This window comes from Penicillium atrosanguineum, assembly GCF_028827265.1.
Source record: "Penicillium atrosanguineum strain IBT 20685 chromosome Unknown utg000004l_segment0_segment0, whole genome shotgun sequence".
NCBI lineage: Eukaryota > Fungi > Ascomycota > Eurotiomycetes > Eurotiales > Aspergillaceae > Penicillium > Penicillium atrosanguineum.
In genome coordinates this window covers 1794397-1820979 of record NW_026623136.1, presented here as the reverse complement: position 1 = coordinate 1820979, position 26583 = coordinate 1794397, and the positions used below count along the sequence as shown (strand labels likewise).

Here is a 26583-nt window from a genome sequence, read left to right as displayed (position 1 = left end):
AATCGGTAGTGGGTCCGCAACGAGTATCTTCTCGAGAATCGAAGGCAACTGATAATCTAGCTTGAACTCAACGAGCTTGTTCGTCCACGGACCTCGCCGACGGCGTCAGTAAGCGTTCGTATGCGCGTTCATGACGAAAATGAGGGGTGCTGCGGGTAGGTACCCGGGCCGGTACGCCCAGGTCAAAGCACCAGCGTGGTGATCCTCGGTGGATCCGATTATAAGATGGAATCACGTACAATGCGGGGTAAGCTTCTATCGGTTATCAATGGGCCCATTAGGGCTGTAGGTTGGTCTTGCTGGCTCCATCAAGACTGCAGTTGGTTCAGGGGAATATTGAGAAACTCAAAATTGAGCTGGTTCGACTATCTTTCCCGATTTAGTAATGCTGTCGTTAATCAGTCTGAATTATTCTTCCAGTTCGTCACGCTTATCTTCAGGGAGTTTCACGTTGTTTTCTTTCCATCAATTGATAATGATGTAGTTTAGATTTCTAAGCTTAGGCGTTGAAGGCGCCGTAGCGCGGATGGGGAAATCACGCCCGGTCGGTAGATCCCGAGATGCATGAGTAGCCCCAGCGCTAGTCGCTTTCGAAGTTTTCAATCAACTCTGCGCCCGATATCCGCTAAGATAATGCAAGAAGCGAGACACAAGCAAAATAAACGTTATATTAATGTTTTCATTGACTAAACTTGGCGTCTGTGGTTCATTTTGTGTTCGGTAAGCGAAGTCTCTGATTGGCCCTTGAAGCCCTAACAACTAACCATTTTGGGTCTAGATACTCCATTTGAGCCGCCATGATATCATTTGCACCTTGAAAATTCCTTCTGGTGCTTTCTAAATGACCAATGGCTCGATGTATTATAGCGCCAAGGTTACATCAAACTGGGTCAAAGATGTGCTCTATACCATCTAAATGGGCCGACGAGAGACGTCGATTTGCTACGGTTGATAGCCTGCACCAACTATCTGCGCTTCAACTCACGGGGCTCGTCAACTAGTTCATTCTGTAGAACCATGGATGATTGCACTAGATTTTTCCTTCAACCATGGTCCCGCGTAAAAGTTCATGGAAGATAGGAACCGAGTCATTTTGCTGCAGCAATTGCCACATTGTTCTAGAATTTATCCAATGCTTATGGCAATGTACTCGCACTCGATTTGGGCTACAGTAAGCCCTGTTTAGGTTCCAGCTTTTAGCCTTTGAAGAGTGGAAATTGAAGGTTCCATCAAGTTATTCTCTGTGAATTGTGGACCACGATATTGTGTTAACACCGGTACAGTGTTGAACTAAATCACTTTATCCATAGATCCGTTCCCAGTAGCGCCAACGTGCACATGGGTGATACTACCAGTAACAGATCCGTCGATGCCATTCTCAATGGGATCATTATCACCATAAAGTGCGCCTCTCTCAATAGCTTCAAGCGAAAGGCCTTTACTTTCAGGAATTAACAATGTGACCAAAGCAGTGAGCAGCATGACACCTGAGAACAAACCCAGAACACCTTCCAGCGAAATAGCGTCTTCAACAGTTCCAAAGGCAAACGACGTGAGAATGGCACCACATTTTCCCGCGGCAGCGGAGATACCATGTGCTGTGCCACGCACACGCGTCGGGAACACCTCGGCCGGAATGAGAAATGTCGTACAATTCGGTCCAACGGTAAGCAAGAATTGAGAGATGGTGAAAATAACCATGAGACCAGCTGTTGATGTATGCGCACTTGGCGTGCTAATACCTGCCCAAATCGCATAGAGAATACAAACAGCGATGCAGGCGTAAAGTTGTTGACGAGTGCGACCAATGCGGTCGGGGAGGAAGATGCCGACGTAGAACCCTGGACAAAATCCCTATATCGCTTGTCAGAATGGAAACCATGGGTGTGATAAAGGGACACCTGGATAATTACCGCAGCTTGGACTATGATATTACCGACAGCGGTGTTGTACAGGGTTTGAAAAGGTGTCGCACCCTTGGCGTATCCAATTCTACCTAGGATGATGCTTTGATTGAGGTTGATTCCGTAGTAGGCAATATCACTGGAACTGTCAGCGTTGCCCTCGAGTCTTTTTTGTTATGGATACTCACAAAAGGAACCAAGAAGCGGCCGTTGCAAAGAGGACCTTTGCGTGTCTCCACTGGCTGAAATATTCGCGGAAGTCTTTCCATTGTTTGGTGAATCCTCGCTTCTGTCCATTCGACTCATCGCACACGTCTGTTGGGAGTCAGATAAATTCAAGTTGACGGTTGAGAGATATCTCACATTGCTTGTAGGGCTGAGTCTCCGTGATGGTCAATCGCGCGTAGAGGGTAAAAGCAGCCGGGACGATACCGATGCCTAGCAAGAGTCGCCAGACCCATTCCAGATGGTTCTGATTATCTGCAATAGAACCCTCGAATGCTTTGAGCAAAATGAGAAAGACCACCCCGGCAGCAATGTTTCCAAGGCCAATATTCGCGAACACGGCCAGCACCTGTATGGCTCGGGAACCAAAGGGCGACTTTTCTGCGGATAGAGATGATGAAAGGGGATAGTCTTGGATCGGTTAGTCAACGTTCTCTAGGTCCATTCACGTATTACTCACCGGCACCAATTCCTACACCTGTCACGACTCGGAATACTGCTACCCATGCAGTCACAGAGTGTGTACTCATTCCTTTCCAGGGTAATAGGATGACCATCAGGGTCCCGAATATTGTGAGGAGCAGTTCTTTTCCGTAGATATTATGGCGACCCCAGACATCACTGAGTACACCAAAGACAAGCTGGCCAACGACCATTCCTAGACTGAGGCCACCTTTTATAATATCACTGGAGACGGCCGGGACCTTGCCGTCTTGGTAGTAGAGGTATCCCAGAACCGGAACCACTGCTGAACATCAGCCCCGTTGTTCATTGTTCAAGGTACAGATATTCACATACCGAGTCCAATTGTCAAGTTAAGATATCCATCGGCAAAGAAACCGACACCAGCAGTAATCAAAAACCGAATCTTGGCCCCCAAAGAAGCCATTGGAAATGTATAAAAGTCACTTTATCAGCGCAGATGTAGAAATCAAGGGATATCCGGAGAAGCTGGTGACTGAATGTCTGCGCAATGATGCATCCTGATTTTTGATATAAGCAGAGTTTGCTCCTAGAGCTTTATACACAATCACCACGCCGGTGAGGGGATGGCGTCGTTAGTAGGAGGAAGGCCGGCACCAACACCGCGATGACTTGTGAAAGGAAGTGTCAATTCTCGATGATCGATATCCCGAGTCGAAACTCGCCGATATGCAATGAGGAAGACGAAGATCACCACGTTTTGGCCACGCACGGGCGTTCGCACAGTCTGCCGCCACCCGACCGACGGCAGTGCCATGTGGAGACACACGTTGGCCACTCCCGTCCCCACGTGCGTTCGGCCTGTCCCCGCCGTCTGATTATATCTTCGGTGCGAAGTCCTGCAGCGTTTCGTGGACCTGGAGCTTCAGGAGCTAAAGGGCTAGATGCTAGTCTAGGTGTCATGCGCTTTGAGCTTATTTTGATTTGTTCGGCTTGAGAGGGTCTGCAGAAGTTGACGTCTAGCCCCCGGACTCGGATCTAAGTGTCAGTGAACGGCTCGGTGCCTGGTTCCGGGTGATTCGCCATGGATACATCCCTACCATCACCACCGGCAGTGAGTGCCCTGCGAGAGTCATTTGGTGATCGCAAGCCGCCGGATATTACGAGAAAGATCACTGCTTGTGTGGCATGTCGCAAACAAAAGGTATGTTCCGATCGCATCCGTGGGAAACCCCGCTAATATTGAGAAGATCAAATGTCATATGCGGGAGGGTCAGGCACCATGTTCGCGATGCAAGAAGCGAGGTCTACCATGCACGGTCAACAGAAGTCTGCAAACATTACTAGAAGAAGATGTGACGTGAGTGATGTAGATGTTGAGGAACCATGCCTATACTAACGCCATATAGTTGGAGAGGAGCCGTTTCTCTCAAGATCAAGAGCCTCGAAGATGCGATCTCAAAGATTGCAAGTAAAATTGACATACCTGAGCTACAGAGACCATCAGAAGAGCCCGCAGCTTCTCCGAGTCCACCTGTGGTTGAAATGGCCAATGCAGAACCAATGCAAACAAGCCCAGAATCCCACAAAGCCGAGACCCGAGACGTAACACAGACCTGGGAAGTAGTCATGGACCCTCGAGGTGGTCCAGGCTCAATACCAGCCTCGTGTGTTTCCGAAAGTGTTCGAGCAGGACTACCTAGTAGCTTGCCAACTTCACGCCACCCAGATTTAATATCGACCGGTTTGATTACATTACGACAAGCTTCCGCGTTGTTTGATACCTATCATCTGCGGTTGGATCATTTTCTCTATCGCATCCTTGGCGATCATATCAGCCTAAACTCAGTACGAGTTGCATCACCACTGTTGACGACGGCGGTTTGCGCAGTCGGCGCTCTCCATTCGCCGTCCCTGGGCTATCTGTTTGAGACATGCTATGCCGAATACAAAGCGCTAGTTGCTACACAGATGTTTTCAAGGACTGCCAACGAGGATGATATTCGGGGGTTGTGTATTGGAGCATTCTGGCTTCATGAATTATCATGGGCACTGATTGGAAATGGTATGTCAACGCCATTTCACACATGAAACACCACTAAGGATAATAGCTGTGCGAGTGGCATCCGATATCAATCTTCACAGTGGAATCTACAAAGCCTTGAAAGGCGACCGAGAGGGTTACTCTCAGGCCCGACTGTACTATCTGGTTTATGTTTGCGACCACCACTTTTCGATCGCATATGGCAGGCCACCAATGTCTCGCGAAAGCTTCATTATCGAGTCGGCCAGCCGTCTTCTGGAAACCGAACATGCGACTGAGGATGATGCCAGGCTGATTAGCCAGGTGAAAGAATGGTCTGTACTGGGTCAAGTCTTCGATACATTCGGTGTGGATGTTGACACAGCGATCTCTCCCCAAACAATACCCCAACTCCGCCGATACTCCATCGCTTTGGACACCTGGTTTGCAGATTGGCACGAGAGCTTCCAAGAAAACCGACGAGTTGGAAACTATCCCGCCAAAGGCGTGGGTTTTCATTTCCAATTCGCGAAGCTCTACCTTTGTTCGCACGCCTTCCGCGGTGTCCCCGCCGCAGGGAACGCGGCGGAATATTTCACTCCTGAATTGGAAGAAATCGCCAACGCAGGCGTCTTATCAGCTATGTCAATCCTGTGTGTGATTGTATCCGATGATGAGTTCCGCTCGTTCCTGAATGGTCTTCCTTTGTACTTTGACACGATGCTTGCATTCGCAGTCGTCTTCCTACTAAAAGTCGCTACCAAGTACGCGACTGTCATCAGGATTGACACGATCAAGATTTTCTCCCTTGTGACACAAACTGTCGCTGCTCTTCGAGAGATTACACACACCATGCATCGACAGCATATACTCGTCGTCATTGCTGAGGGGCTAGAAAGGCTATTGTCAATGTGCCAGGTCCCTGGTCAAACGACCCAGCAATCGGTCTACCAATCTTCCCCAGCACTAGATCAACATGCACAACTCGACTTGGCCTGGATGGAAAACATGGCGAGCTTTGATTTTCAAACTAACTTCCCCGACGTGGTGGATGACTGGTGGCTTCACTATAATACATCGATGGGCACTTCAACGCGTCCGATGGGTCCACAAGGATAGCAGAATATCATGACGACCAATTGAGCACAAGATCAAAGATGTCGTAGTTTCTCCACTGCTTTACCGGGGCTGCCTTTGCTGGTACCCGAGGTTTCGACATGATAACGGGAATGTCTTGCTCGCTGAGACCGCCGTGTGATCGTAAGGGGTGGTCTTTCACGTTGGAAAGATCATGATCGGCCTTTTTGCTTCCAATCACGGCATGGGATTTGGAAATTACCACAATGTCGCCTTCGCGATCAACGGGCATTTCGTACTTCCGTGCTGCATCTTCTCCGCTCAGAGCTTCCTCGACTTCGGGAAGAGAGCAGCAATGCGAAAGCATAAGCTTTAGCTGCGAGAGATCTTTCAGATAGACACGCACAAAGGAGCCCAGCGCACCATGGTGTCTGACGAATGGGTCTGTGATGGGGCAGATGACCCGGGATGCATCAGCGCCGAATTTCTCGTTGAGAGCTTCCTCGAGAAACAGTACATTGGGCTCTCCGGCCTCGTTCGACTTTTGGCTCATTCCGTGGTCGCCAGTGACGCCCACAACGGAAGCCAACCCCATGAGATTTCCCAGTCGCTCGTCAATTGCACCCATAAAGTCATCAGCCTCTTTACTGCCAGGCGCATACTTGTGCTGGATGTAGTCGGATAAAGTCAGATAAAGGAAGTCCGACCTCTTCTCTTGCAGCAATTTGATACCCGCATCCAGCACGAACAACGACAATGTCCCAGAATACTGGCTTGGAGCTGGCTGGCCAAGCCACTTCTCAACATCAGCGATGCCGTTATCTTCAAGGGTACATTCAGCCGCACGCTCTGCGGAGAAACAGATGGCACCACTCTTTAGACCATGGGCAAGGATCTTGCGCAGCTTGTCCTTGGCAGTGATAGCGGCGATACGAACACCTCGCCGGTACATTTGCTCGAGCAGTGTAGATCCTCTGAGCAAAGAATCGTCCGTGATCATCTTTTCTTCGCCGGTCTCGCGGTCAAGGAAGAAGTTCCCTGCGATTCCATGAACAGAGGGGGGTGCACCGGTGATGATGGAGACGTTGTTGGGATTGGTGAATGACGGCATACAGCTTTTCGCTGTAGCATGGAACCCATTGTCGATCAGCTTCTTGAAGTTGGGCAGAAGAGCTCTTGCAAAGCCCGAGCGCAGATACTCGGGGTCGAAACCGTCGATGCAAATTACCACAGTTTCTTGAGTGGGGGTGCGGTATTCTTTCGAGTGCAGCCTGAACTTGGATCGGGATTCTTATGCTCATGTCAGCGCAAGTCATGACTATCAAACAGTTTGTTGCTTACTCAAAAGGCATTCGTAAGCCATCTCTTCATACAGCTCCAGCGGAGGCACAGTCAAATCCGGCTTCTTGGCTAAGTCATCCCACCGTCTCACGGCTAACTTGGCCTCGAGCCATGGGTCTTTCTGTGCCTCGGCGACCTGGTCTTCAGTGAACCCCCCACCCTGTGGGTAGTTAGCATGGGGTCTGCGCTATCTGTAGAAAGATCTCCTACCTGGAAACGCAAAGTACGTTTACTAGTCTCACTCAGATCATCATGGTAGCTCTTATCCGTAGCAACCAAATACCGCTTTGCCATGACATGTGCGCCAACCAGCTGACACACTCTCTCACTGAATCCAATGGATCGCAAGTAAGACTCGCCCAGAATCTCGTGGCTCTGTCGGCCAATGTATTGACCTTCGGGGGTAATCATCTTGCCCATTTTTTCAGCAGCTGGAATGAAGCGTCCGACATCGTGCAGTAATGCAGCTAGGATAACTTCAATATCTTGGCCGTATTCTGCGGACTCGGTTGCCAAATGAGCACATTGCAGTGAATGCTCGAGCTGGGTTACCCGTTCCCCGAGGTAGTCGCCTTGGCCCTGGGCATGGAGAAAGGCAAAGAGTGACTTGATTGCCTCTCGAGTATTTTCTTGAACAGCCTCAAGTGTTGGTTCATCCGGGACGGCCGGCATCTTGAGATTCATAGTCACAATTGGGTCACTGCGGGACGTACTTGCCGATAATTCGGATAAGTAATTCATTTAGGTATGGCAGTCCCTTCATCCACGAGTAACTAGACCCGTTCTAATAGATGGCCAGGGACTAGCTCCAGGCAAGAAGTCCGTCGTAAATCAACATTCTTACCCACGTGCACGGTGCAGCACTGTGATTCAGCGCAAGTGCCAGTCAACCTGGGTCCGCGCAGATCTCCGGCACGAAGCCCGACGGTCCGTGCGGAATCTCGAAATCGGCACTGGATCGAGGGAGTGAGGGATGGGGTCACACGGTAGACAAGATGGAGCTCTGAAGGGACTTTCCGGTGGGTTTCCAAGGTTGTACGGTTGTAGAGGTGTCCTTATTCCCAAGGACTGTGGGGTTGTAGTCGCCAGACCGCGACACCCGAAGTAGTGTATTTAACTCGATCGCCCACCCGTGGACTTGACACAATCTCTCACAACTTTCTTATTAAAAGAAAAAGCACCATAATGGATCCTCTCACTCCTGAGCAAGTGGCTTCCTATCACAAAGATGGCTTTCTTCTTCTGCGCGCAAACGAACACAAGCTTGTGGACCCTACAGCCCTGAAGCAATGGACCGAAGAAATACAAGCCTGGCCTCGCGTCAAAGGCAAGTGGATGCCATACGATGAGATTAACATCAACGGTGAGCGCCAACTCATGCGAACCGAGCGCTTCGTCGATTTCCACCCTCAATACAAGGATCTCGTGTGCGGCGACAAACTGGCCCAGATCCTCAAGGCCGTGTCAGGCGACGTGAGTAACGTTCCCACCTAAGGTCGAACTGCTTCTAAAAGATCATCAGGACATGCTCCTCTTCAAAGACAAAATCAATTACAAACAACCCCACGGAAACGGCTTCCAAGCCCACCTCGACGCCCCCGCCTACGACCACATTGGGCGCATCGAGCATGTAACAGCAAATATCGCCATCGACGCCGCCACCCTCGAAAACGGCTGTCTGGAAGTTGTTCCCGGCTCTCACAAGATGGAAGTCGAATTCGCCGAGCATGGACGCATCAAGCCCGAATGGGAAGCCCGTCATGAATGGATCTCTATCCCGCTTGAAGCAGGCGACATGCTCGTTTTCGGCTCGCACCTCGCGCATAGATCAGCGGAGAACAAGACGGAGAAGAGCCGGTCGAGTCTTTATGCCACGTTCCATTCGAAGAAAGATGGGCTGGATTTGCGGGAGAGGTATTACAAGCATCGGATTGAGAACTTCCCGCCTGAGCATGAGAGGATTGAGGGGAAGGATTATTCGGCCGGGTATAGGACTTATGGGTTTGCGGCGCCTTTTACGACTATGGACCAGAATGCTTAGCATGTTGCTGCTGTTGCTGCCGGGGGCAGTTATGAGCTTTGCCCTTCTATCCAAGAAATGGTTCACAGTTGGTATCCCGTTTCCTATTTCAACAATTCTTTGAGATCATACATGTCAAACCCACCCGCTTTTCTACCTATTTGGATATTGCATTTAATATCATGCTTGTGTTCGTTATCTATACAGATTTCTATATACGTGAAGGGGCCATGCTTGCAAAGACAACTTTCGGCATCGCCATGACTGCGGTCAGCATGATCAATGTCGCCAGCAGAGTCAAGATGATTTGGCGGGTCATGGGTGAATCCTTTAGCCAGCCTCCTTTGGTGGCTATCTGGTGATGCGGAGGGTGATCGAGTAACGGTTTCTGAGTTGGTGAATTTCCGTCGCAGTTTGGCTTGTGAGAGTGGTTGGGTGATAGCTCCTTGATGGTTTCGATCGTCTGGGGTTTTGTCGCCGGGGCATTTTCTTTGCTGTCCGATATCTCGTCAGGTTGTTCAGCTGATTCGACCGTCGCATAATCCGTTGTTGTATTCGATTCTTTCAACGGGGGTGAGTCAGGCGAACTTCCAAGCTCCAAAAGTAGGTTTGCAATCTCCTCGTGTTTATAAATCCTGGCGGAAGCAAAAGGGGTAAGCCCCTGTAAATTCTTCCTCCAAACCTCAGCGCCCGCAGCTAGCAAGCGCCGAACAGCCTGTTCTTTTCCATACACGACAGCTTGCTCGAGCAGAGCGTTCAGTAATGAGCGATTCTTGGGTAAAGTTACTCCGCGCTCCACCAACATGGCGCTGATTACCCACTCATACGCGCAAGCTGTGTTCAATGGCGATTCGCCCCATTGGTCTTTCGTTTCAAAATCTGTGCCAGCATCCAAGAGGACCTCTGCTACCTTGACACTGTTGTACAAGGCAGTCAGATGGAATGGGGTCCGCCCGTAATTGTTGGGAAGGTTCATATTTGCACCATGTTCAATAAGAAGGCGTGCGATGTCGGGGTTATCGTTCGTGGCGCTGTAATGAAGTGCCGAATCGCCAATATCCGGGTCTCGAGCGTTGATCTCCTCCGGCGTCGCAGTTATGAGTCGACTTCTGAGCTCATCAATTGATTCAGAACTGGCAAGTGACCAGATAGCCAGTGGAGTATTGACAGACATCTCGGTATCTGTGCGCCTTGGGGATTGAATGGCCGAGCCGGTAGCGGTGCGTTCTAGAAGTGGACCAGGGACGTCTCGTGCCTCCCTATTCTCTGCCTTTGCTCGGCGGGCCTCTCGTAGCATATCAACAAGAATGATGTGGCTCATCTCGCGGGCTACATAAATCGGCGTTCGACCATAGTTGTCTTTGATGGTGGGGTCGCCTCCGTACTCCAATAGTACCTGAACAGTCAAGACGGATCCGTTTCGCGCTGCATCGTGCAGCGTCGTCTTGCCATTGACATCTTGCATGTTGACATCCAATGTCTTGTCGAATTTGAGAAGAACTTCAAGGACTTCATATTGGCCATTGATTGCGGCGGAGTGGAGCATGCCGCGCTTAAAAACGTCTGTGTGGTGCACGTTCGCTCCTCGAGCTAGTAGCAGCTCCACGACAGCAATTTGATTATTATCGACGGCTCGGTTGAGCGCAGTACCAAGTGACCCGACCTGCATGACTTCAGTATCCGCACCTTTGTCGAGGAGGATTTCCACCACTCGGCGGTAACCGTCGTTGGCGGCCAAAATAAGAGCCGTTGATCCGCCTTCGTCTTGGCGATTGATGTCAATGTCAGGATGGGTGAAAAGAGCTTCGATGGACTCTGGTTGATCGTAGAGAGCTGCGACCATCAGCGCAGTATATTTCCTCTCTGCGGATCCTGTGTTGATCTCCAGTCGCGCAATCGGCAAGAACGCCTTGACAATGCCGATGTATCCATTCAACGCAGCCATCATTAAAGGTGTATACTCATATACTGTGGAATTGACCTCAGTCGTATCTTGTTGAAGGAGCAACTTGACCAGGTCTTCCTGGTCATGGCGGGCGGCACCGTAGAGGGGAGTACCGCCGACGTTGTCCACCGAGTTGACATTAGCTCCAGCCTTGATCAAGGTCTCGGCCACATCGGCAACTCCGCGTATACAAGCAAGTGCGAGGGGTGTGACACCATTAACATCACGCGTATTGGGGTCAATTCCACTCTCCAGCAACTCAACCACCAACTTGTTCAATCCGAAGTGTGTGGCCAGATGCAGGGGGGTACTACCGTCCTTCCCAGCCCAGCTTGTTGAATCCTCATTATCCACGTACCACAGTGCTTGTGATATCGCTGAGAAGTACGCTGGATCAGTCAAAAGTCTGCGTGCTGAACTAAAGAAGCCATCTTGGGGTGTTTTCAGAAGATGCTTGCCCCAGAACTCGGCTGCGTATTCGAGGAACGGATATTGCTCCAATCGAGCATCAAAGTCAGTAGATTCAGATGGTCCAGTACAAGGTCCTTGTGAAAACGGATCAAACTGAAGGTAGGACAGACACGTCGAAGTCAACTTCACACTTCCATCTGGAAACCATTTTTCATGGTACTTGGAGAAGAAATTCTTTGCCGAGAAATGGACAAGACGGACGCAGTCAGATTCGTCGAATCTGACAATACCCTCACACATGGAGGCAAGCACTTGCGCTCGGATAACATTGTCCGGATCAATGTCATGATCGTCGTCAGAGACCGCAATAGCGTGCTCGATCTCATGGACTTCTAAAGGGCGTTCGGCGAAGACAACCCACCTCAGGAATTCCATCGCAACTTCCTTGCGGCTTGATGGTAGGTCCTTGATGCGCATCATTGCCTCGTTGTAAGTGTCATCCAGCTCTTTGGGGAGGTCTTTGAGAGCGTCCTTGACTTCGCCAGGTCGCATCTTGGATGCGAGAGTGTCCATATTGAACTTTGCAAGCAAGAACATTCCCCCATTCTCTTTGACGACTGTGTCGACGATATCCGCCATCAACACGGTCTTGGTCTCGACGCAACGCTCAAGAAACTCCGATGAGCCGATACGCCATTTGACGTAAGTAAGCAGATCTTCTTCCATCGCAGCAATGTTAATGATGCCACTGTTGAACTGCTTCACCAGAAAGTGACCTTTGTGGCTGCATCGGTCCCCTTTCTGGAAGCACGATTCACACAGATCAAAGCCGGATGAGACTTCTTCATCACACTCGCTGCAATGAAACTGATACCGCTGGCCGCCTTTTCCACATATATCGCAATAGATAGCTCTCTCTAGAAAGGCAAAATGCCTTGTGATGTTGTCAACTGGGCGCGAGGTTACCATCAGATTGATTTTTATATTCATTGATGTCAAAGTCTCGACAAGTAGTAGCCTGCTTCTTTCTTCTCGCAGCTCATCGAGCCCATCGACAACAACAAATGTCTTTGGGAAACGATTCAGTTCGGCGTTGAGAATTGTCAAGTATTCTTCACGGCCGGGACTTGTTTCGCTTTTGCTGTGCTTTAAGAACATGTTGGTTGTCTCCTCTGAAACAAGCCCATAGCGCTGGGCGACTTGTTTGACCAAGCTGGCGAGGAGACAATCGATCGACTGGGACTGAGAGTCATCCCACTTGCAGTAGAGCATCAGGATCGCCGAGTCCTTGACACCCCCTTTATCACTTAGCCGTAGCTTGTCGAGTTCGTTGATCACGATAGATGATAAGAATGTCTTGCCGGCGCCGGGAATGCCCGGACAGAAAAGCACTGCGTTCTCGCTTTCCTTCCATTGTCGAAAGTCTTCACAGCCTAAAAACCACTTGCACGATCCTTCATGATGGTCCTTGAAGAATTGACTTTGCCTCGCCACAAAATTCAGGGGCGATACCCATCCAATGATGGCCTTCAATCGCCCTTCATCAATAACCGCCTTGACAGCCTGGCCGTCGTGATGAATCTCGCGCGTTAGAGATAAATTCGTCTGATCCAGCATGACATGCAAAGTCTGCTGCATGCGGCCCATCCGCCCAATAAATTGAACAACATCCGGTTTCGCCAAAGGCCATCCCAGGCTCTGCCCAATATGGCGAAGATTCACGCGTGACGACCGCGGCTTCAGCTTCTTCTCCACATCCTCAACCAGACCTTTCATCTCCTTCACCAGCCTATCCGACTCGAGCAGGGTTCTAAGCTGCGGCGGAAAATGCGCTTCGTCAAGAACAATCCCATCGGGGGCAAGTTGCGCCTGCACAGCTGTAATGGTAATCCACAACCCGGTCAACTCCTGCAACAGCTGAAGGCGCTCCTCCCCTCCTGCGCCGATCGTCCCCAAGATCCCAATAATCTGGAACGCAGCCGTCGCAATGCCCGCAATACTAGCCGTTAGACTCAGGGGATCCATCTTCGACACTGGTATTGAACCATGGAACGGAAGCCGTCAGGGACCCGAGAAACAAAATAGGGTCTTCATGCTGTGCGCAACCGGTGACCAGCCGGCTTAGTCTGCAGGGCATTGGGGGCCAAATGTAGCAGGGATTCTCGTGGAGCCAATCACTTGCTTACAATCTGCCGATTGTCTCTTCATGTACTCAGCGTGAGTCGTTCGTTCTTAGTTCGTGGGGCGTGGCGTGCTTGCGGCCAATGGGTGCGGGCCGCTTGCCGCAGTAAGCTGGGAAAGGTCCGACAATACGAGGCTTCAGGGACTGGGTGGAGATGATAGATCTTTAAAGCCGCCTCAACTGAACTAAACTGAACTGGGGCTTATTTACGAGCTAGATCGTCTTTACAGTCTATCGTGGGTGGACCTAGACGTGACCTTTCAGTGAAGTTGTTGGGGTGGTGAAGCAGGTTATGGACTCGATTTCCTGATGTGTCGATGCTTGCCGCAGCCCTACTGAGTCATGTCGGCGCGATCGCAAACCCGATTGGGTGGCATCCTTTGTATCGTTTCTTCTAGACCACCGATGACACCTCCTCTTTGGCGGGGCACACCCAGCAGATGAAAAACGAGACCTCAACCCCTTTCAATTAGCCCTTCACCTCTCCATTGGACGGCATCAGACGGCAACTGTGACAAGCTATGGCTACTATAGAGATGGTACCAATACGACCGCACCCGGGCAGGACAGAGTCCGAAATGCAGTTGACAGCGCGTGATCCTGAGGATACCTCCAGATCAGACGTGAACGCCTTCGAGGACGTACCGCCTAATGGAGGCTATGGCTGGGTCTGCACAGTATGTTCCTTCATGATCATCACCCACACGTGGGGGGTGACCGGCGCCTGGGGCGTCATTCTATCCCACTATACCTCCCACGCCACCTTCCCCGGTGCAAGTCGGATCGAATACGCCTTCATCGGCGGGTTGATCATTTCAGTAGCCCTTCTCATCGGACCAATCGTCTCCATGTCCCAGAAGGTGCTCGGTACCCGGATCACTCTGTTAATAGGCACAGCATTTGAATTCGTTGGTTTATTCGGAGCCGCTTATGCTACTGAGATCTGGCACCTGTTTCTCACGCAGGGGATGTGTTGCGGACTGGGAATTGGCTTTCTCTACATCACGACCATATCTGCACTTCCAGCGTGGTTCTCTACTCGACGGAGCTTGGCTCTGGGACTCGCTGGCTCGGGCGCTGGTATTGGAGGTATAGTGTACAACCTTGCTTCTGGCCATGCTATTGAGACCGTTGGCGTGCAGATGACGTATAAAATCCTAGCTTTCTGTGCATTAGGAGCAAACCTCGTCTCGTCATTGCTGATGAAGAGCCGCGACAAGCCTCAAATCACCCGAAAGGAGAGAACACTCGATTGCCGCGATCTCGCCCGTCCTGAAATCCTGCTCATGATGCTTTGGGGCATAGCCACTGAATTCGGATACATCGCATTGTGGTATTCGCTTCCCAGTTACGCTGTATCCATTGGCCTCAGTGCACAACAGGGAGCTGTTGCCGGTGCGATCTTGAACTTGGGATTGACGATTGGTCGGCCCATCGTCGGCTACGTCAGTGATGTGTTTGGGCGGATTACTGTTTCCACAATCGTCACGGCTGTGTGCGGCTTGCTTTGTCTTGCGATTTGGATTCCTGCAAATTCATACGCGGTACTTTTGCTATTTGCGCTTACCGCGGGATCCGTTTGTGGGAATTTCTGGGGGACCATTACGCCCGTGGTGGCTGAGGTGGTTGGACTGAATCGATTGTCAACGACGTTTACCCTGATTTGCTTGGTTTTGGTGATTCCGACTACCTTTGCTGAGCCCATTGCGCTTGGGCTTGTGAAGGGTTCTAGTTATCTCCATACACAGGTATTTGTTGGGTGCATGTTCTTCCTTGCTTCTTTTGGTCTGTGGATGCTTCGGTCTCTGAAGCTCTATGAGGTGGAGAAGAAGGCCGCAGATGAGCGACAGGAGCTTACGAATTATGGTGCATCTACTTTCCCGGGATTTGTCCATTGGATTGGACTGCGAAAGATGTTCATCTACGCTCGAGTCTAGTTCAGCATTTTCCATATTTCCTCGTTTCACGTTTAAAGTCTCGTTTTGATTCCATAACGACGGTTCCAGCTTAGTCACTTAACTTGATGATATTATGAAACTTGCCTAGAATAATAGCCACCTATGTACTAAGGCACCGGTTGATCAATCCGATACAAAACTCCAGCAGGATGCAAATACGCCTCATACTCCACCTCCTCCCCATCCATAACATCATAATGATAATGCCCTCCCTTCTTCCCCTCCTCGGCATCAAAACAATGCGTGTGTTCCATTCTCAGCCCCAGGCCCTCAGGGTCAGCACTATGCATTACAGTCAAACATACCACCGGAGCATCAAAAACATGATAAGTGAGCCACTCTTTTTCCAGCTGAGCACGGTCTCGGAACGGTAGCCTATCCGGCGCAGGGAAATCAGGCATAACGTGAAACTTGGCTTTTCCTGATTTCAATAGGAATGCGCCACCCAGGCTAATTGGGTGTGAGTCCCCGTAAACCGAGTTGAGACCTAGCCGGATGCAATTCGTGAAGTTTAGTTCGCCAATTCGTCCTCGACCGGTCACTCTCAGGACTGGCCCGGTGTGGCCGTTGGATCCATAGAGGTTCATCATCAGGGCGCAGTTTGTGCTTGGAAGGGTTGCGCATGATGGGGAACCACCCTGCTTCACTTCAATAACACGAGTCATATTGTTTATAGTGATGGAACTAGAATCTTCCAAGTCCGGTGACTCCGTTTTCGATTTCCAGGAAATATTAGGTGCCAGCTCGGCATTATGGCCAATGTCTTGAAACGGGGCCGCTCCGGCACCGAGAAGAAATCCTTCCGCCGGGGACATTTGCATGTCCTTCGCCATGGCGAGAAGAGAGTATTTTGCCTTGAAATTAGGCGTTGGAAACAGATTGGGCTGTCCGCCAATATCTGCTATGCATGGGTTTCCTGAAAGACCCGGGGCAGCAAGGTTGAAGGGTGGCTGGCGCAGGTCTGGACACTGCACGACGCTCGCAGTTGCATGGGCGAAGTTGGCCTCGAGGGATCTTTGAATCACATCTGCTAGTTCTTCCAGTGAGGGATTGTCCCGAGGATGTTTCGTGACATTCATGTTGCGATTGGGTGGTTGAGTGCCTGCATAGATCGGGCTGAACGAATGTTTGTGATGGCTAAGTGCGGGATGGGCGCAATTGCGGCTTCTGTCGTTGGATCGTTCGATTGCCCAATCTCTGACTTTCAGCGCGATGCCCTTTCAAGATTAGGTCAAATTAGAGGACTTCGTCTTGCAACGATTCACTATATGAAATCGACAGGTGATACGAATTCATAGACTGCATATCTTCCGCATCGGGTTAAGTGACACCCACCTCTCTAGGCCCCAACGGGACCTTCTCCACCTAGGTGCAGTTCATATGCAAAGGACACTTCATATATTCCTCTACGCAGGAGGACTTGAGCATGTAAATGTTGGGACGAGTAACCGGAAATGCTTTTCACACAACACTCGCCGGAAGCCATACACTAGACTAGACCGGAGAATCCAAGATTCGAGTGATCCATTGGAAATTGACATTGATATTGGACACAAGACGTAACTACCTATACAGCCACCAATAAGACGACATTTTCATCACATAATTTTCATAGGTTTTCCAAGTCCCCTGACACAGATCATTTGCATATCCTCATTAATCAAGTCGTTTCATCTCCTCATAAGATCATAAGAAAAAAAGTATGAAATCCCCCAAAGAAAAAAAAGAAAAAGAAAACAAGACCGGTCCTATACGGTCCCCGACCTAGACGACGTAAGAAGGTCGTCTGCTCGAGCTGCGATGACGGTGCGAACTCGAGTGTCCCCGTCGACTAGAATGGCTACGTCGGCGCACCGTCTTCTCAACAACGACGCGGTCCCGATCCCGAGAATGCAAGAACAGCGCGAGGAAAGCAGTCCAGATGAAGAAGACCGTCTCCATAATACCCATCGCAAAGCAAGTCTTCAGCATCGCACAGGTCTTGTCAACGTGCAGTTCAAGCGGGTCGTTTGTCTGCTCGCCGTACTCGCCGAACGGGCCGAGAGAAACCCAGACGCTGCCGCCTGACCAGTGAGCGCAGTCTGCGTTTGCGATAAAGCGCAGCTGGTAGACGCCGGCAATGAAAGCGCCGAAGAAGAGCATGTCGACGAACGCGACGAAGATTGCAGATCGTTTTGTTGTGCTGAAGCGGATTAGGGTGTCGACGGCCCAGAAAACGGCGATGACGCTGGTGATGAAGAGGATTAGGATGTAGGCTGGTGTGAGCATGTTTGCTTGGAGGTAGCCGTGGACGAAGTAAGCCTATGTGGTGTTAGATTCTTTCTGGGCGGCGTGATCGCGGAGTATAGAGTATAGAGGGAAGAGGAGCATACCATTATGCCGATGATGGGGATCAGGAAAGTGATCTCCACGATCCGATTAAAGATGAAGAATAGACTGCCAATCATGATGACGGTGGGCGACAGAGTTTGGGGACTCGATCTGAGGAATGCGTGCGAGATGCGATGGGGGGATTCAGAAACAAGCTGTCAGATGCGCTGTACACCGGAAGTCAAGCTACACCGTGCGCGCGAAAGTCTGCGATCGCAACGTGTGCAGATGCATGCACCAGGAGTCAAAGGAAAGGGATGTAGAAGGAAGAAAGAAGCCTGAGGGGATTCGAAAAAAGATAAAGACGGTGCCGTCATCTTGCGCGCGGGGCGCAAGAGGAGGCTGGACCTGTCAGCTCGGTTCTTGTGGGTGGCTGGGGCAACGGACTTTTTCCTCTATGCGAGAAAGGGAGTAAGGTCGAGGCCGGGCATAGATTGGGCTGAGAGGAGACTAGTGGAAGTCCCCGCCATCTCTTTAATCAATGTCTTGCATTTGATTTGATTGTTGATCTTGATCCCAGTCTCGGAGGTTCCGTGGCTGTAGTTGGGTGTTGGAATGGCAACCCGGTCCCGTGTGGGTCCCCGTCCAATCTTCATCAAAGTAGGGCAAGTTAAAGTAGTACATCGGACTTGGGTTTCTTTCTTCTAGACAAGTGTCAATGTGATTGGCAAAAGCGAGTCAAATAATATGGACATCCAATTCCCAAACTCCGATCATCCATAATCATACAGGCCATCATCATACAAAGCAAAGGCTTTAAAATGAAAAAGAGAGGTTATTCAACTGCAGCGCAATGCTAATGCAACGCACCCACACCCAATTACAATCGCTCGCCTACACATTCCCAACCGGCACATCAGTCAACTGGCGCCCCCGGTCGTGAGGACTAACTACCACGCCCGGGTGATGAATACCAGCCGACGTTACCGGATTTGGAGACGCGTATGCAGTATTCGTCTCAAACGGCGGGGAGTAGCCCCTAGCCGCAGGGTTCGCAGCCGTCACATACCCCTGCTGCATCTCATACCCATTCGCGACGTCATCCTCACTAGAAGACCAGTTGCCATCGGGGTCATGGTCATGTGCGCGACGGGGATACGCGGGGGGCGCATAGGGGTTTCCGCCGTACCCCGTCGCTCCGGAGTCTGGTAAGTTCGGGGACGCCTGAGTATGGCGCAGATCTGGAGGATTCAATCGGTCTCCCTCGGGGTTGCGCAGTGGCGTGGTGCTTTCGCTCTCCGAGTCGAATTTCCCGTGCACGGGGTGCGCAGGTTGCGAGCCCCAGGTTCGGATCGAGTATGCGCGACCCTTGCGCCATGCTTCGGAGAGCGGAGGGAAGTATTGATTGTAGGACACAATGGCGCAGACGACACCTAGTAACGAGCCGGTGATGACATCGAAGGGGTGGTGGCGGGCATCCATGATGCGAGACACAGCGACGAGGGTTGCTGCAAGGATCGGGATCATGACGAGGAGTGTCTTCCAGGTCTCGCCGCGGTTGTCCATTATATGAAGCTTCCCACCCAGCCACAACGAGGTATAGAATAGTCCGGCGAAAGAGGCTATTGAAAGGGTCGAATTAGTCTTGCCCGGTGTCGCATCCAATGCTAACAAATATACTCACAGCTACTATGACCCGACGGCCATGACCGGAACCCATCTTTGATTAATGCCGCCTCGCCGGTACAAATCGTGGAATTCGACAAGCCGTACGGCGTCAGATCAAGACTTCCCGCTCGCGGCTGACAGCGATCAATAATATCGGGTCTGGGCTTGCCGCAGGCATTCTTCAGAACCTGCGTAATAACAAATGCGAGGCCCTGGGATAGGAGCAGTCCCAGAATACCGCAATTCATCTCCCAAAGGCGATCCTTCCAGCGCCAAGGCCCGCGCAGCTTGCGCTTCCCTGAGGCGGGGTCCGTAGGCTTGTGATGGGAGAACAAGCCATCGAGGAAGAGAGTGTAGACGATGACAAGAACGAGAGGGAACAGGCCGGAGATGCAGAGGGCGTATTGAATCGGGATGCGCTCGTGGACTGCGTAGGGATATTGGAGGGAGATGTTGGTGAGAGAGAAGTGCTGGTGGTAAGGCTCAATTGAGTCGAGGATCCAGAATCCGATGACACAGGCACTGTAGGGTATTAGAATGAGCCCATTGAACTACTTGGTCCGAGGCTATACTTGCATGAGGATCACGTAGTCGAAGATGTAGCTAAAAGGGACATTAGATTAGCCCCGGCGCATTCCGCGGGGGAAAACAAGCTCACGAAAGGACAACACGCGGCCGTAGCCGGCGCTTGGAAAATGGCAATTTGGCTGGGATCTCCATGTTTGGGATGGAAGTAAATAATGACAAAAGAAAAAAGAAGGGAAAACAACAGTCAAAAATCAAAAGAATGAAGATGCCTGCTCGCGTGTGCACTTGCTAATTAAAACGCGATCGACCGATGGCGCAGCGCCTTGGCGCAGGGCGTTTTTGTTCCTCATCAATTAGACTCGTCTCTTTTGACTCTTTGACCCCTAGACCCTTCCTCCTCTTCTCCCGCCTCGCGAATCAGAGCTACCGAGTCTGTCACTGCAGCATGTCTCCGCGTCGGAGAGTGGAGACTTGGTACCTGGTTCACTCTTCAGGACGATCCAGGAGGCCTTCTGCAGGCCGAGACCCTCGGTGAGGATCGACATCGACCACCTCGATATGGAATGTAGTACGACTCTTCGCATTACACAATGAGAAACGTGCCTAACGCCAGGCATGTCATTTGGTGGGTGAACTGAGGACTGTGGATTGTGGATTGTGGGTTGTAGACTGTTGTTCGAGACGCCGCATTGATCCACCGGTTTTAGGCTCCATCATTTGAATACGGGCTACCACAGTGCAGGAAGCCGCATGAAATTACGGTGAAGGACAATTGGGACGGAATGAAAGAGTAGTATAAAAGGTATATCAAAGGAATGAATTGTACTAATACAGCAAGAGAAAAAACCGACTGCGGGTCCGTATGCAGATTTGCATGTCCAGATCCCACAGTCCGGCAAAAAAGCCATAGCACGTTGACATCAAGCATTACCAACTTCACAACACATAAATTACTCCAGCCGTCGTATACACTATTCAAGTGTCTAGATGTCCAGAAATCAAACTGCTGATTTAGCAGGTGGTGATGAACAGACCAAGAGGAGAGGGGTTCCAGTCCTCGAAGAAGTTGAGGTTGGTGCTACCAGCGTTCTTCATCTCGTAGGCAATGGCCTCGCCGGAGGGGCAGGCGAAAGTGGAGAGCACGTAGGAGTTGCCGGGCGAGATGGTAATATCACCCAAGTCCTGAGCAACCGAGGGAGCGTTGCTGTAGTCGGTGGACTCAGTGGCAACGGAGGACAGCTTGGAGACGTCAATCTTGCCGTCACCGCTGAAGCTGTAGGAGGAAGTCTCGAGGTCGGCCTTCTTGGGGAAGAGGAAGACCAAGCTACAAGTCTTGTCGCTGTAGGAGGAGGGGATATCAAAGTTGAAGATGGTCGAGATGGTCGAGGACACAGTGCCGTTGTAAGAGGTACCGGCAGCAGTGTCAGGCGAGGACGAGTCAACGGGGATGATCAGATGAGGGTACTGGTAGTTGCCGGAGGTCAAGGTGGTAGGGCAGTGGCCACCAGCGGAGGAGGTGGAAGAGGCGGTGCTCGAGGCTGAGGTAGCGGCGACGCTGCTCATAGTCGAGGGCTGAGCGGCGTTGCTCATGGTCGAGGGCTGAGCGGTGTTGCTCATGGTCGAGGGCTGAGCGGCGTTGCTCATGGTCGAGGGCTGAGCGGTGTTGCTGGAGGATTGCATGCCTCCAGCAGGGCCGGAAGGAGCAGGGGCAACGCTCGAGGTAGAGTGGACATCACCAGCGGGACCGGAAGGCTGGACGCTGCCAGCAGGAGCAGATGAAGTAGGGGCAGGGGAGCCACCAGCACCACCGGCAGGAGCAGAGCTAGAAGCAGATCCACCACCGGCGGCACCGGAACCGCCAGCAGCAGGAGCAGAAGTAGCACAGGCGCAGTCTGAAGCAGTCACGGTGACAGTGGTAGTCACGGGCGAGCCGGCCAGGCACTCAGCCGAGCTAGCAGGGCCACTGGGTTGAGCAGAGCTAGCAGCAGGGACAGAGACCGAAGGGGCCGAGCTAGCGGGCACCGAACCAGCGGGGGCAGATGCCGCGGGAGAAGAGGAGGCAGGGGCAGGGGACGGGGTAGCCGTGCTCATAGCAGAGGAAACGGCAGAGGAGGAAGAACCAGAAGTACCAGCGCCGGAGCCAGAGCAGGAATCAGCAGTTAGCTTGACGTTCTTGCACTGAGTGACAGAGGTGCTGTTGGTGGTGTAGATGTTCATGCCGCCGTTCTGGCCAGTCTCACAGGCAATGAACTTATCACTGCCGTTGTACTCCAGCTCGCCGTTGGAGGCAATAGAGAAGCCGGTAGTGGGCGAGGCGCCCTCATCACACTGCCACTGGGTGGTGGAGGCTGAAAATAGGTATTAGCTTTGGGGTTTGATTTTTATAGTTGATCTATAACAAAACTCACAAGTCAGGATACAACCACGGCCGTTGCTATCGGTGATACCACCGCTAGAGTTGATGCAGTAGTCAGCCGAAGACAGGCTGTCGTCACCAATGCGGTTCTGGCCGTCGCTCAGTTGGCCAATGGAACCAGAAGCACCACCAGAGGCAGTGAGGTGGAAGCAGCAGCTATCACCACGGCCAACGAGGGCGTTGGTACCGGCAGCGAAAGCCGCGAGGGTGATGAAGGTCTTCATTATAGCAAGCGAAGGCGTCTAGAGCCTAGTCAACGAACGAAAGGCGTCGGTAGAAAAGACCGTGTGAATGGGGTACGGCTAGAGGCTTGCTGCTTAGGATGGAGTGGGATCCCAAAGACTGGAGGATCTGATGCATCTTTATAGCGGACAGTGGGTTGGGACTACATCGTTACGAATCAAGATAGATCAGGGCCATGACGAGGATCCGGGCGGCGTCCCCGAAAGATGGGGAAAAAATAGAAACGACGAGGGATCGGCCTCTCAGAATCGTGCTCGACACCATTGACCATGGATGATGGGAGTGGAGTGCCGGGGAGAGCAGGTACGCAAGGTGTCCGAACCAGCCGGAGAGAGGTCCGTTCAGGTCTCGACGTCATCTTCAACCTGAGGTCAACATTCTCTGTGGAGAAGCGATCCATGCTGTACTCCAGCTACTCCAGCTACTCCACGCAGCCACAAGTGCTCAGTGGCTGTTAGTCAGGCCGCGTGGATACTCGGGGCCTATCACATCCATTGAGCCCTTGATGGTCTGGATCCTCTCCAGCGAGTCTCCAAGGCACAGGAATAGCCAAGTACGAGTGGCGAGACTGCCGGTATACCACGGATCAACAGGTTGGATGCGCATCTGCCTACGACGCTTCGCACCGATGACATGCCGGATCGGACGGATTCGATGCGCCGATTCCCATGGTTGCCATTGTGCACTGCTTCTCATTCGAAATCCAAACCCTGGTACCTAGCGGGCAGGACACAAAGAAAGGTAGTCGTGGAGCCACCCCCAGGTTCTGAGCACAGCTAGGCGTAAACACGCAAGTATGTGTACACTTATGTATTGCAATCTTGATCTGATCACAGGAGGCAGTAGCCTTCACTTGACCCTTGAGAGGTGGAGTTTCAATTCCAGATGCATCCCGTCATTGGGAGGCATAACTGGGGCCTAGCGACAGGGTCAAAGTGGGCTGAGTGAAAATACACAGCCTTGCCCAAAACTGGGATAGCGAGGGGGAAGGGAAGCTTTCCACGAAGAAGCAACAGGATTGGATGGAAGCGAGTGGAGCCGGGACATAATCATCAGATCCATCCTGGTACGGTACAAGGAACGCGAGTGGAGACCATAAAGCCACTTCGCCAACGGCATTTGGTGCTATTTTTGTTCCTGTGGTTGACCCAAGAACCGACGACCTCTGGATACGCACAATAATCTCGGGTATTCGGATGTTGTTGTCAACACAGACGGGAATGCTGCAGTTGTACGGTTCAATGTGAAACAAAAGTGTTCCTATTGCATGTGCATGAGCGTGCAGGAACCAGATCGAGATCGGAGTTCGATCGCCCGTTCGAACAAGTCGAGATGTCGAGATGTAAAAATGGTTTCGTGACAGTACGCGATCCACGACACGCGTCACGGATCGCTGATATTCTTCACGTCGATCGCCCTTGGCCCAGCCCATTTCACTTCTAGAACTCTCAAAGATAAGAGAGCGAAAAACTAAATCCGCAAGGAGAAGTTCGGTGATTCGCAAGACTTTGCCTGGCCAAGGCCTAGTGTCGGAGATTCCAGGAACCAGGCACAATCGGCGAGTACCGTCCAATATCGAATCGGGTCCAGGTACAACATCACTTACTGTACCTGGGTAGAACTCTGCAATGTACCCCACCATTGCAAGCTGCCAACATCGAACTCCAGTCTACCTGTCTCGACAATAACCGTTGAAGCTAGCGAAGGGCCCTAGCGTTGGCTCTGACGCCAATGCCAAGTTTAACCGCGTCGATCGCAGTGGGGGTTTTGAGCGGGCCTTAATATCGAGATGGCCTCTTATGGGACGACTAGGGAGATTTACATAACAATTTTCCAAATTCTGCGTCATAGACTTGGGACTTCAAATCATGAACCTGTCAACATGAGATACTGGATCGGATCACAGTGACACAAAGGGAGTGTCCAGTTCAAAGAACAGAGTATTCCAATCCACGAGAGATGCAGGGTCTACATTGGTGTCAAAGACCTGCCAGAGATCATCGAATGACGGAAGACTCGGATCAGGCATGCCATCGATGCTCATTTGGCTGTCCCTAGACGGTAGAGACTTATCTTTAGTCTGTTTGGATGCCTGCTCGCTGACATTGCCCGGTCGGGTTACCGGCCTGCCTTCACCACCTGAAAGGGGGATATTGTGTCGGTGGAGAATCGCGTAGAATTGCTCTAGTATCTTCTCGGCAAAGGGCGATTGACCTCGGGCTTCTTCCAGGATGCTAAACGCATTGTAAATCTCCACTCGGCTGTCTCGGTCACCTTCGGACTGGGGGCTTTTGTGACGACAGAGATCCATCAAAAGGACGATGATGGCGATGCAAACGCAATGTAAGACACCCGTAAATTTCAGGCGTGCTAATACAAACGGAAGGTCCTCTCTCGCGAGTTGTCGCTCAGTGCGGATGACCATGCGTGCCGCCTCCATGCATGCATCCCTCGAGTAGGAATAAGCCGGGTCCGTGGCGGCTCGGGACAGGTAAGGCAGGTGCATTCTGCATCTTTGTGCATGAAGTAATGAGTTGATGATGTATCGCTGAATAACGATGCCTGGTGCCCTACGTTGGTCTGTTTCGGGTAGTTCGTTGGTATTGAAATCCAAGGAAAAGAAAGGTGGCAAACTTTCGGCCACTTCCCGAAGCTTTGTGTCAATATTGCGCATCCTTTCATATTGCGGTTCTTTGGATCCAATCTTCGTGAACGGAATACTGTCACTGATTTCTCGACAAACTTCTCCGAGCCGAATTCTTTGGAGGCAGTATGACATGGAAGTAGGCTGATCGATTGGCTTGGCGACATTTTCCACTCCATCAACAAGATCGTCATCATTTGAATTCAGAGGTTTGTTGGTCGCCATGTGATGCGGGTTGATTGAATAGATTCCCTTCTGGGGGCTTGCGAACTGTGATACCTGCCTTCAAACAGTCAGTCTCTGCACTTCCAAATGTGCTTTCAGGTGTTGCACAGACCAGTCGGACGCAACAAGATACCACCACACTCGTCTTCCAATTTCTGCGCGCACCGTATTTGGTGATAAAAACTCATGATCAGTGTTTTCCGTATTATGGGGATGATCAATACGGTGTAAACCCAGATGCCATGCCACTGAGTTCGCTGTATAGAAGAGGGATCGGACTTGCGATGTGATCCCAACGACGTTGCAGATGGCAAAACACACGATGATCGTGGCTTGCACATCCTCGAGAGAATCAGAACGCGTGCGACGGGAGTACTCCAACACCTCGAGTGCTAGTTTCATCCATGTTGTAAACTGGCCGTTGGCTTCTTCGACTGAGGAAAACAATGGCGTGGCCATGTCACGTTCCGTCCAGAAGAACGTAGTACTCGTTAAGATCGCCAGGAGAAGGGAAACCTGGCCAATCTTGACGGCTTTTTGGTTATTGAGATTGTGGTAGAGATCCTCGACCAGTGTACGCACAGATGGAGCATGAACTACGTGGTGTATATACGTGATCTCGGTCAGGTATTTGTCCACAATCTGCTTTGCTTCTTCGTAGACTGGAAGCCAAATGGTTCGCATCGGTATCTTTCCAGGTGCCGTTTTGCGTATCAGAGGCTCGAAAGAAGTAATTGATTGAATGTAACATGTCTTGAACTCAAGTTCGCAAGACACAAGGGAGCTCTAGCAATGTTTTAGCTCGCTGCCCAGGTAAATATGTCTCTGGCCGCAACTGACCATAGAGTCGGAATACATGACTGCCCCTTCAATCCAATTGAGTTCCATTGAATTATATCGTTCCCCAGTAAAGAAGTCGCCCTTTGGCAGTGAAGGCGGCGATGGCTGCGAACCAGTCTGTACCGAGGGAGCATTTGATGATTCGCTCCGGCCACTGACAATCTCCTCCAATCTGTGCAAGCGCGACAGGACATCTTGCT

At 51.3% G+C, this 26583-nt stretch overlaps 13 protein-coding genes across 13 annotated transcripts; 4 read left to right on the top strand and 9 right to left on the bottom strand.

Annotated features, from left to right (window-relative positions):
* Positions 1-1290: 1290 nt before the first annotated feature.
* N7443_006015 (uncharacterized protein) lies at positions 1291-3018 on the bottom strand (the record flags this gene model as incomplete). The annotated part of the gene is made up of 6 exons (XM_056886071.1): positions 1291-1854; positions 1914-2043; positions 2093-2219; positions 2268-2540; positions 2590-2874; positions 2928-3018. 6 exons carry the CDS (start codon positions 3016-3018, stop codon positions 1291-1293), a joined length of 1470 nt encoding a protein of 489 aa, XP_056741519.1.
* A 231-nt stretch (positions 3019-3249) lies between these two features.
* On the top strand, positions 3250-5694 carry N7443_006014 (fungal specific transcription factor domain-containing protein; the record flags this gene model as incomplete). Its single annotated transcript, XM_056886070.1, has 5 exons — positions 3250-3402; positions 3576-3666; positions 3900-3912; positions 3962-4617; positions 4664-5694. The coding sequence occupies 5 exons, from the start codon at positions 3250-3252 to the stop codon at positions 5692-5694; spliced, it is 1944 nt and encodes a 647-aa protein (XP_056741518.1).
* A 7-nt stretch (positions 5695-5701) lies between these two features.
* Positions 5702-7677, bottom strand: N7443_006013 (uncharacterized protein; the record flags this gene model as incomplete). Its single annotated transcript, XM_056886069.1, has 3 exons — positions 5702-6942; positions 6994-7153; positions 7204-7677. 3 exons carry the CDS (start codon positions 7675-7677, stop codon positions 5702-5704), a joined length of 1875 nt encoding a protein of 624 aa, XP_056741517.1.
* A 501-nt stretch (positions 7678-8178) lies between these two features.
* N7443_006012 (phytanoyl-CoA dioxygenase family protein) lies at positions 8179-9034 on the top strand (the record flags this gene model as incomplete). The annotated part of the gene is made up of 2 exons (XM_056886068.1): positions 8179-8466; positions 8516-9034. 2 exons carry the CDS (start codon positions 8179-8181, stop codon positions 9032-9034), a joined length of 807 nt encoding a protein of 268 aa, XP_056741516.1.
* A 190-nt stretch (positions 9035-9224) lies between these two features.
* N7443_006011 (uncharacterized protein) lies at positions 9225-13394 on the bottom strand (the record flags this gene model as incomplete). Its single annotated transcript, XM_056886067.1, has 1 exon — positions 9225-13394. One exon carries the CDS (start codon positions 13392-13394, stop codon positions 9225-9227), a length of 4170 nt encoding a protein of 1389 aa, XP_056741515.1.
* A 678-nt stretch (positions 13395-14072) lies between these two features.
* On the top strand, positions 14073-15488 carry N7443_006010 (uncharacterized protein; the record flags this gene model as incomplete). Its single annotated transcript, XM_056886066.1, has 1 exon — positions 14073-15488. The coding sequence occupies one exon, from the start codon at positions 14073-14075 to the stop codon at positions 15486-15488; it is 1416 nt and encodes a 471-aa protein (XP_056741514.1).
* Positions 15489-15616: 128 nt separating this feature from the next.
* On the bottom strand, positions 15617-16588 carry N7443_006009 (N-acetyltransferase GNAT family; the record flags this gene model as incomplete). Its single annotated transcript, XM_056886065.1, has 1 exon — positions 15617-16588. The coding sequence occupies one exon, from the start codon at positions 16586-16588 to the stop codon at positions 15617-15619; it is 972 nt and encodes a 323-aa protein (XP_056741513.1).
* Positions 16589-17273: 685 nt separating this feature from the next.
* Positions 17274-17956, bottom strand: N7443_006008 (uncharacterized protein; the record flags this gene model as incomplete). The annotated part of the gene is made up of 2 exons (XM_056886064.1): positions 17274-17810; positions 17882-17956. 2 exons carry the CDS (start codon positions 17954-17956, stop codon positions 17274-17276), a joined length of 612 nt encoding a protein of 203 aa, XP_056741512.1.
* Positions 17957-18713: 757 nt separating this feature from the next.
* N7443_006007 (phosphatase PAP2 family protein) lies at positions 18714-20207 on the bottom strand (the record flags this gene model as incomplete). The annotated part of the gene is made up of 3 exons (XM_056886063.1): positions 18714-19441; positions 19504-20009; positions 20146-20207. 3 exons carry the CDS (start codon positions 20205-20207, stop codon positions 18714-18716), a joined length of 1296 nt encoding a protein of 431 aa, XP_056741511.1.
* An 819-nt stretch (positions 20208-21026) lies between these two features.
* On the bottom strand, positions 21027-22655 carry N7443_006006 (putative GPI anchored cell wall protein; the record flags this gene model as incomplete). Its single annotated transcript, XM_056886062.1, has 2 exons — positions 21027-22363; positions 22424-22655. 2 exons carry the CDS (start codon positions 22653-22655, stop codon positions 21027-21029), a joined length of 1569 nt encoding a protein of 522 aa, XP_056741510.1.
* A 288-nt stretch (positions 22656-22943) lies between these two features.
* Positions 22944-23132, top strand: N7443_006005 (uncharacterized protein; the record flags this gene model as incomplete). The annotated part of the gene is made up of 1 exon (XM_056886061.1): positions 22944-23132. The coding sequence occupies one exon, from the start codon at positions 22944-22946 to the stop codon at positions 23130-23132; it is 189 nt and encodes a 62-aa protein (XP_056741509.1).
* A 1442-nt stretch (positions 23133-24574) lies between these two features.
* Positions 24575-25180, bottom strand: N7443_006004 (fungal specific transcription factor domain-containing protein; the record flags this gene model as incomplete). Its single annotated transcript, XM_056886060.1, has 1 exon — positions 24575-25180. The coding sequence occupies one exon, from the start codon at positions 25178-25180 to the stop codon at positions 24575-24577; it is 606 nt and encodes a 201-aa protein (XP_056741508.1).
* A 423-nt stretch (positions 25181-25603) lies between these two features.
* On the bottom strand, positions 25604-26227 carry N7443_006003 (fungal specific transcription factor domain-containing protein; the record flags this gene model as incomplete). Its single annotated transcript, XM_056886059.1, has 1 exon — positions 25604-26227. One exon carries the CDS (start codon positions 26225-26227, stop codon positions 25604-25606), a length of 624 nt encoding a protein of 207 aa, XP_056741507.1.
* Between the last annotated feature and the right edge of the window lie 356 nt (positions 26228-26583).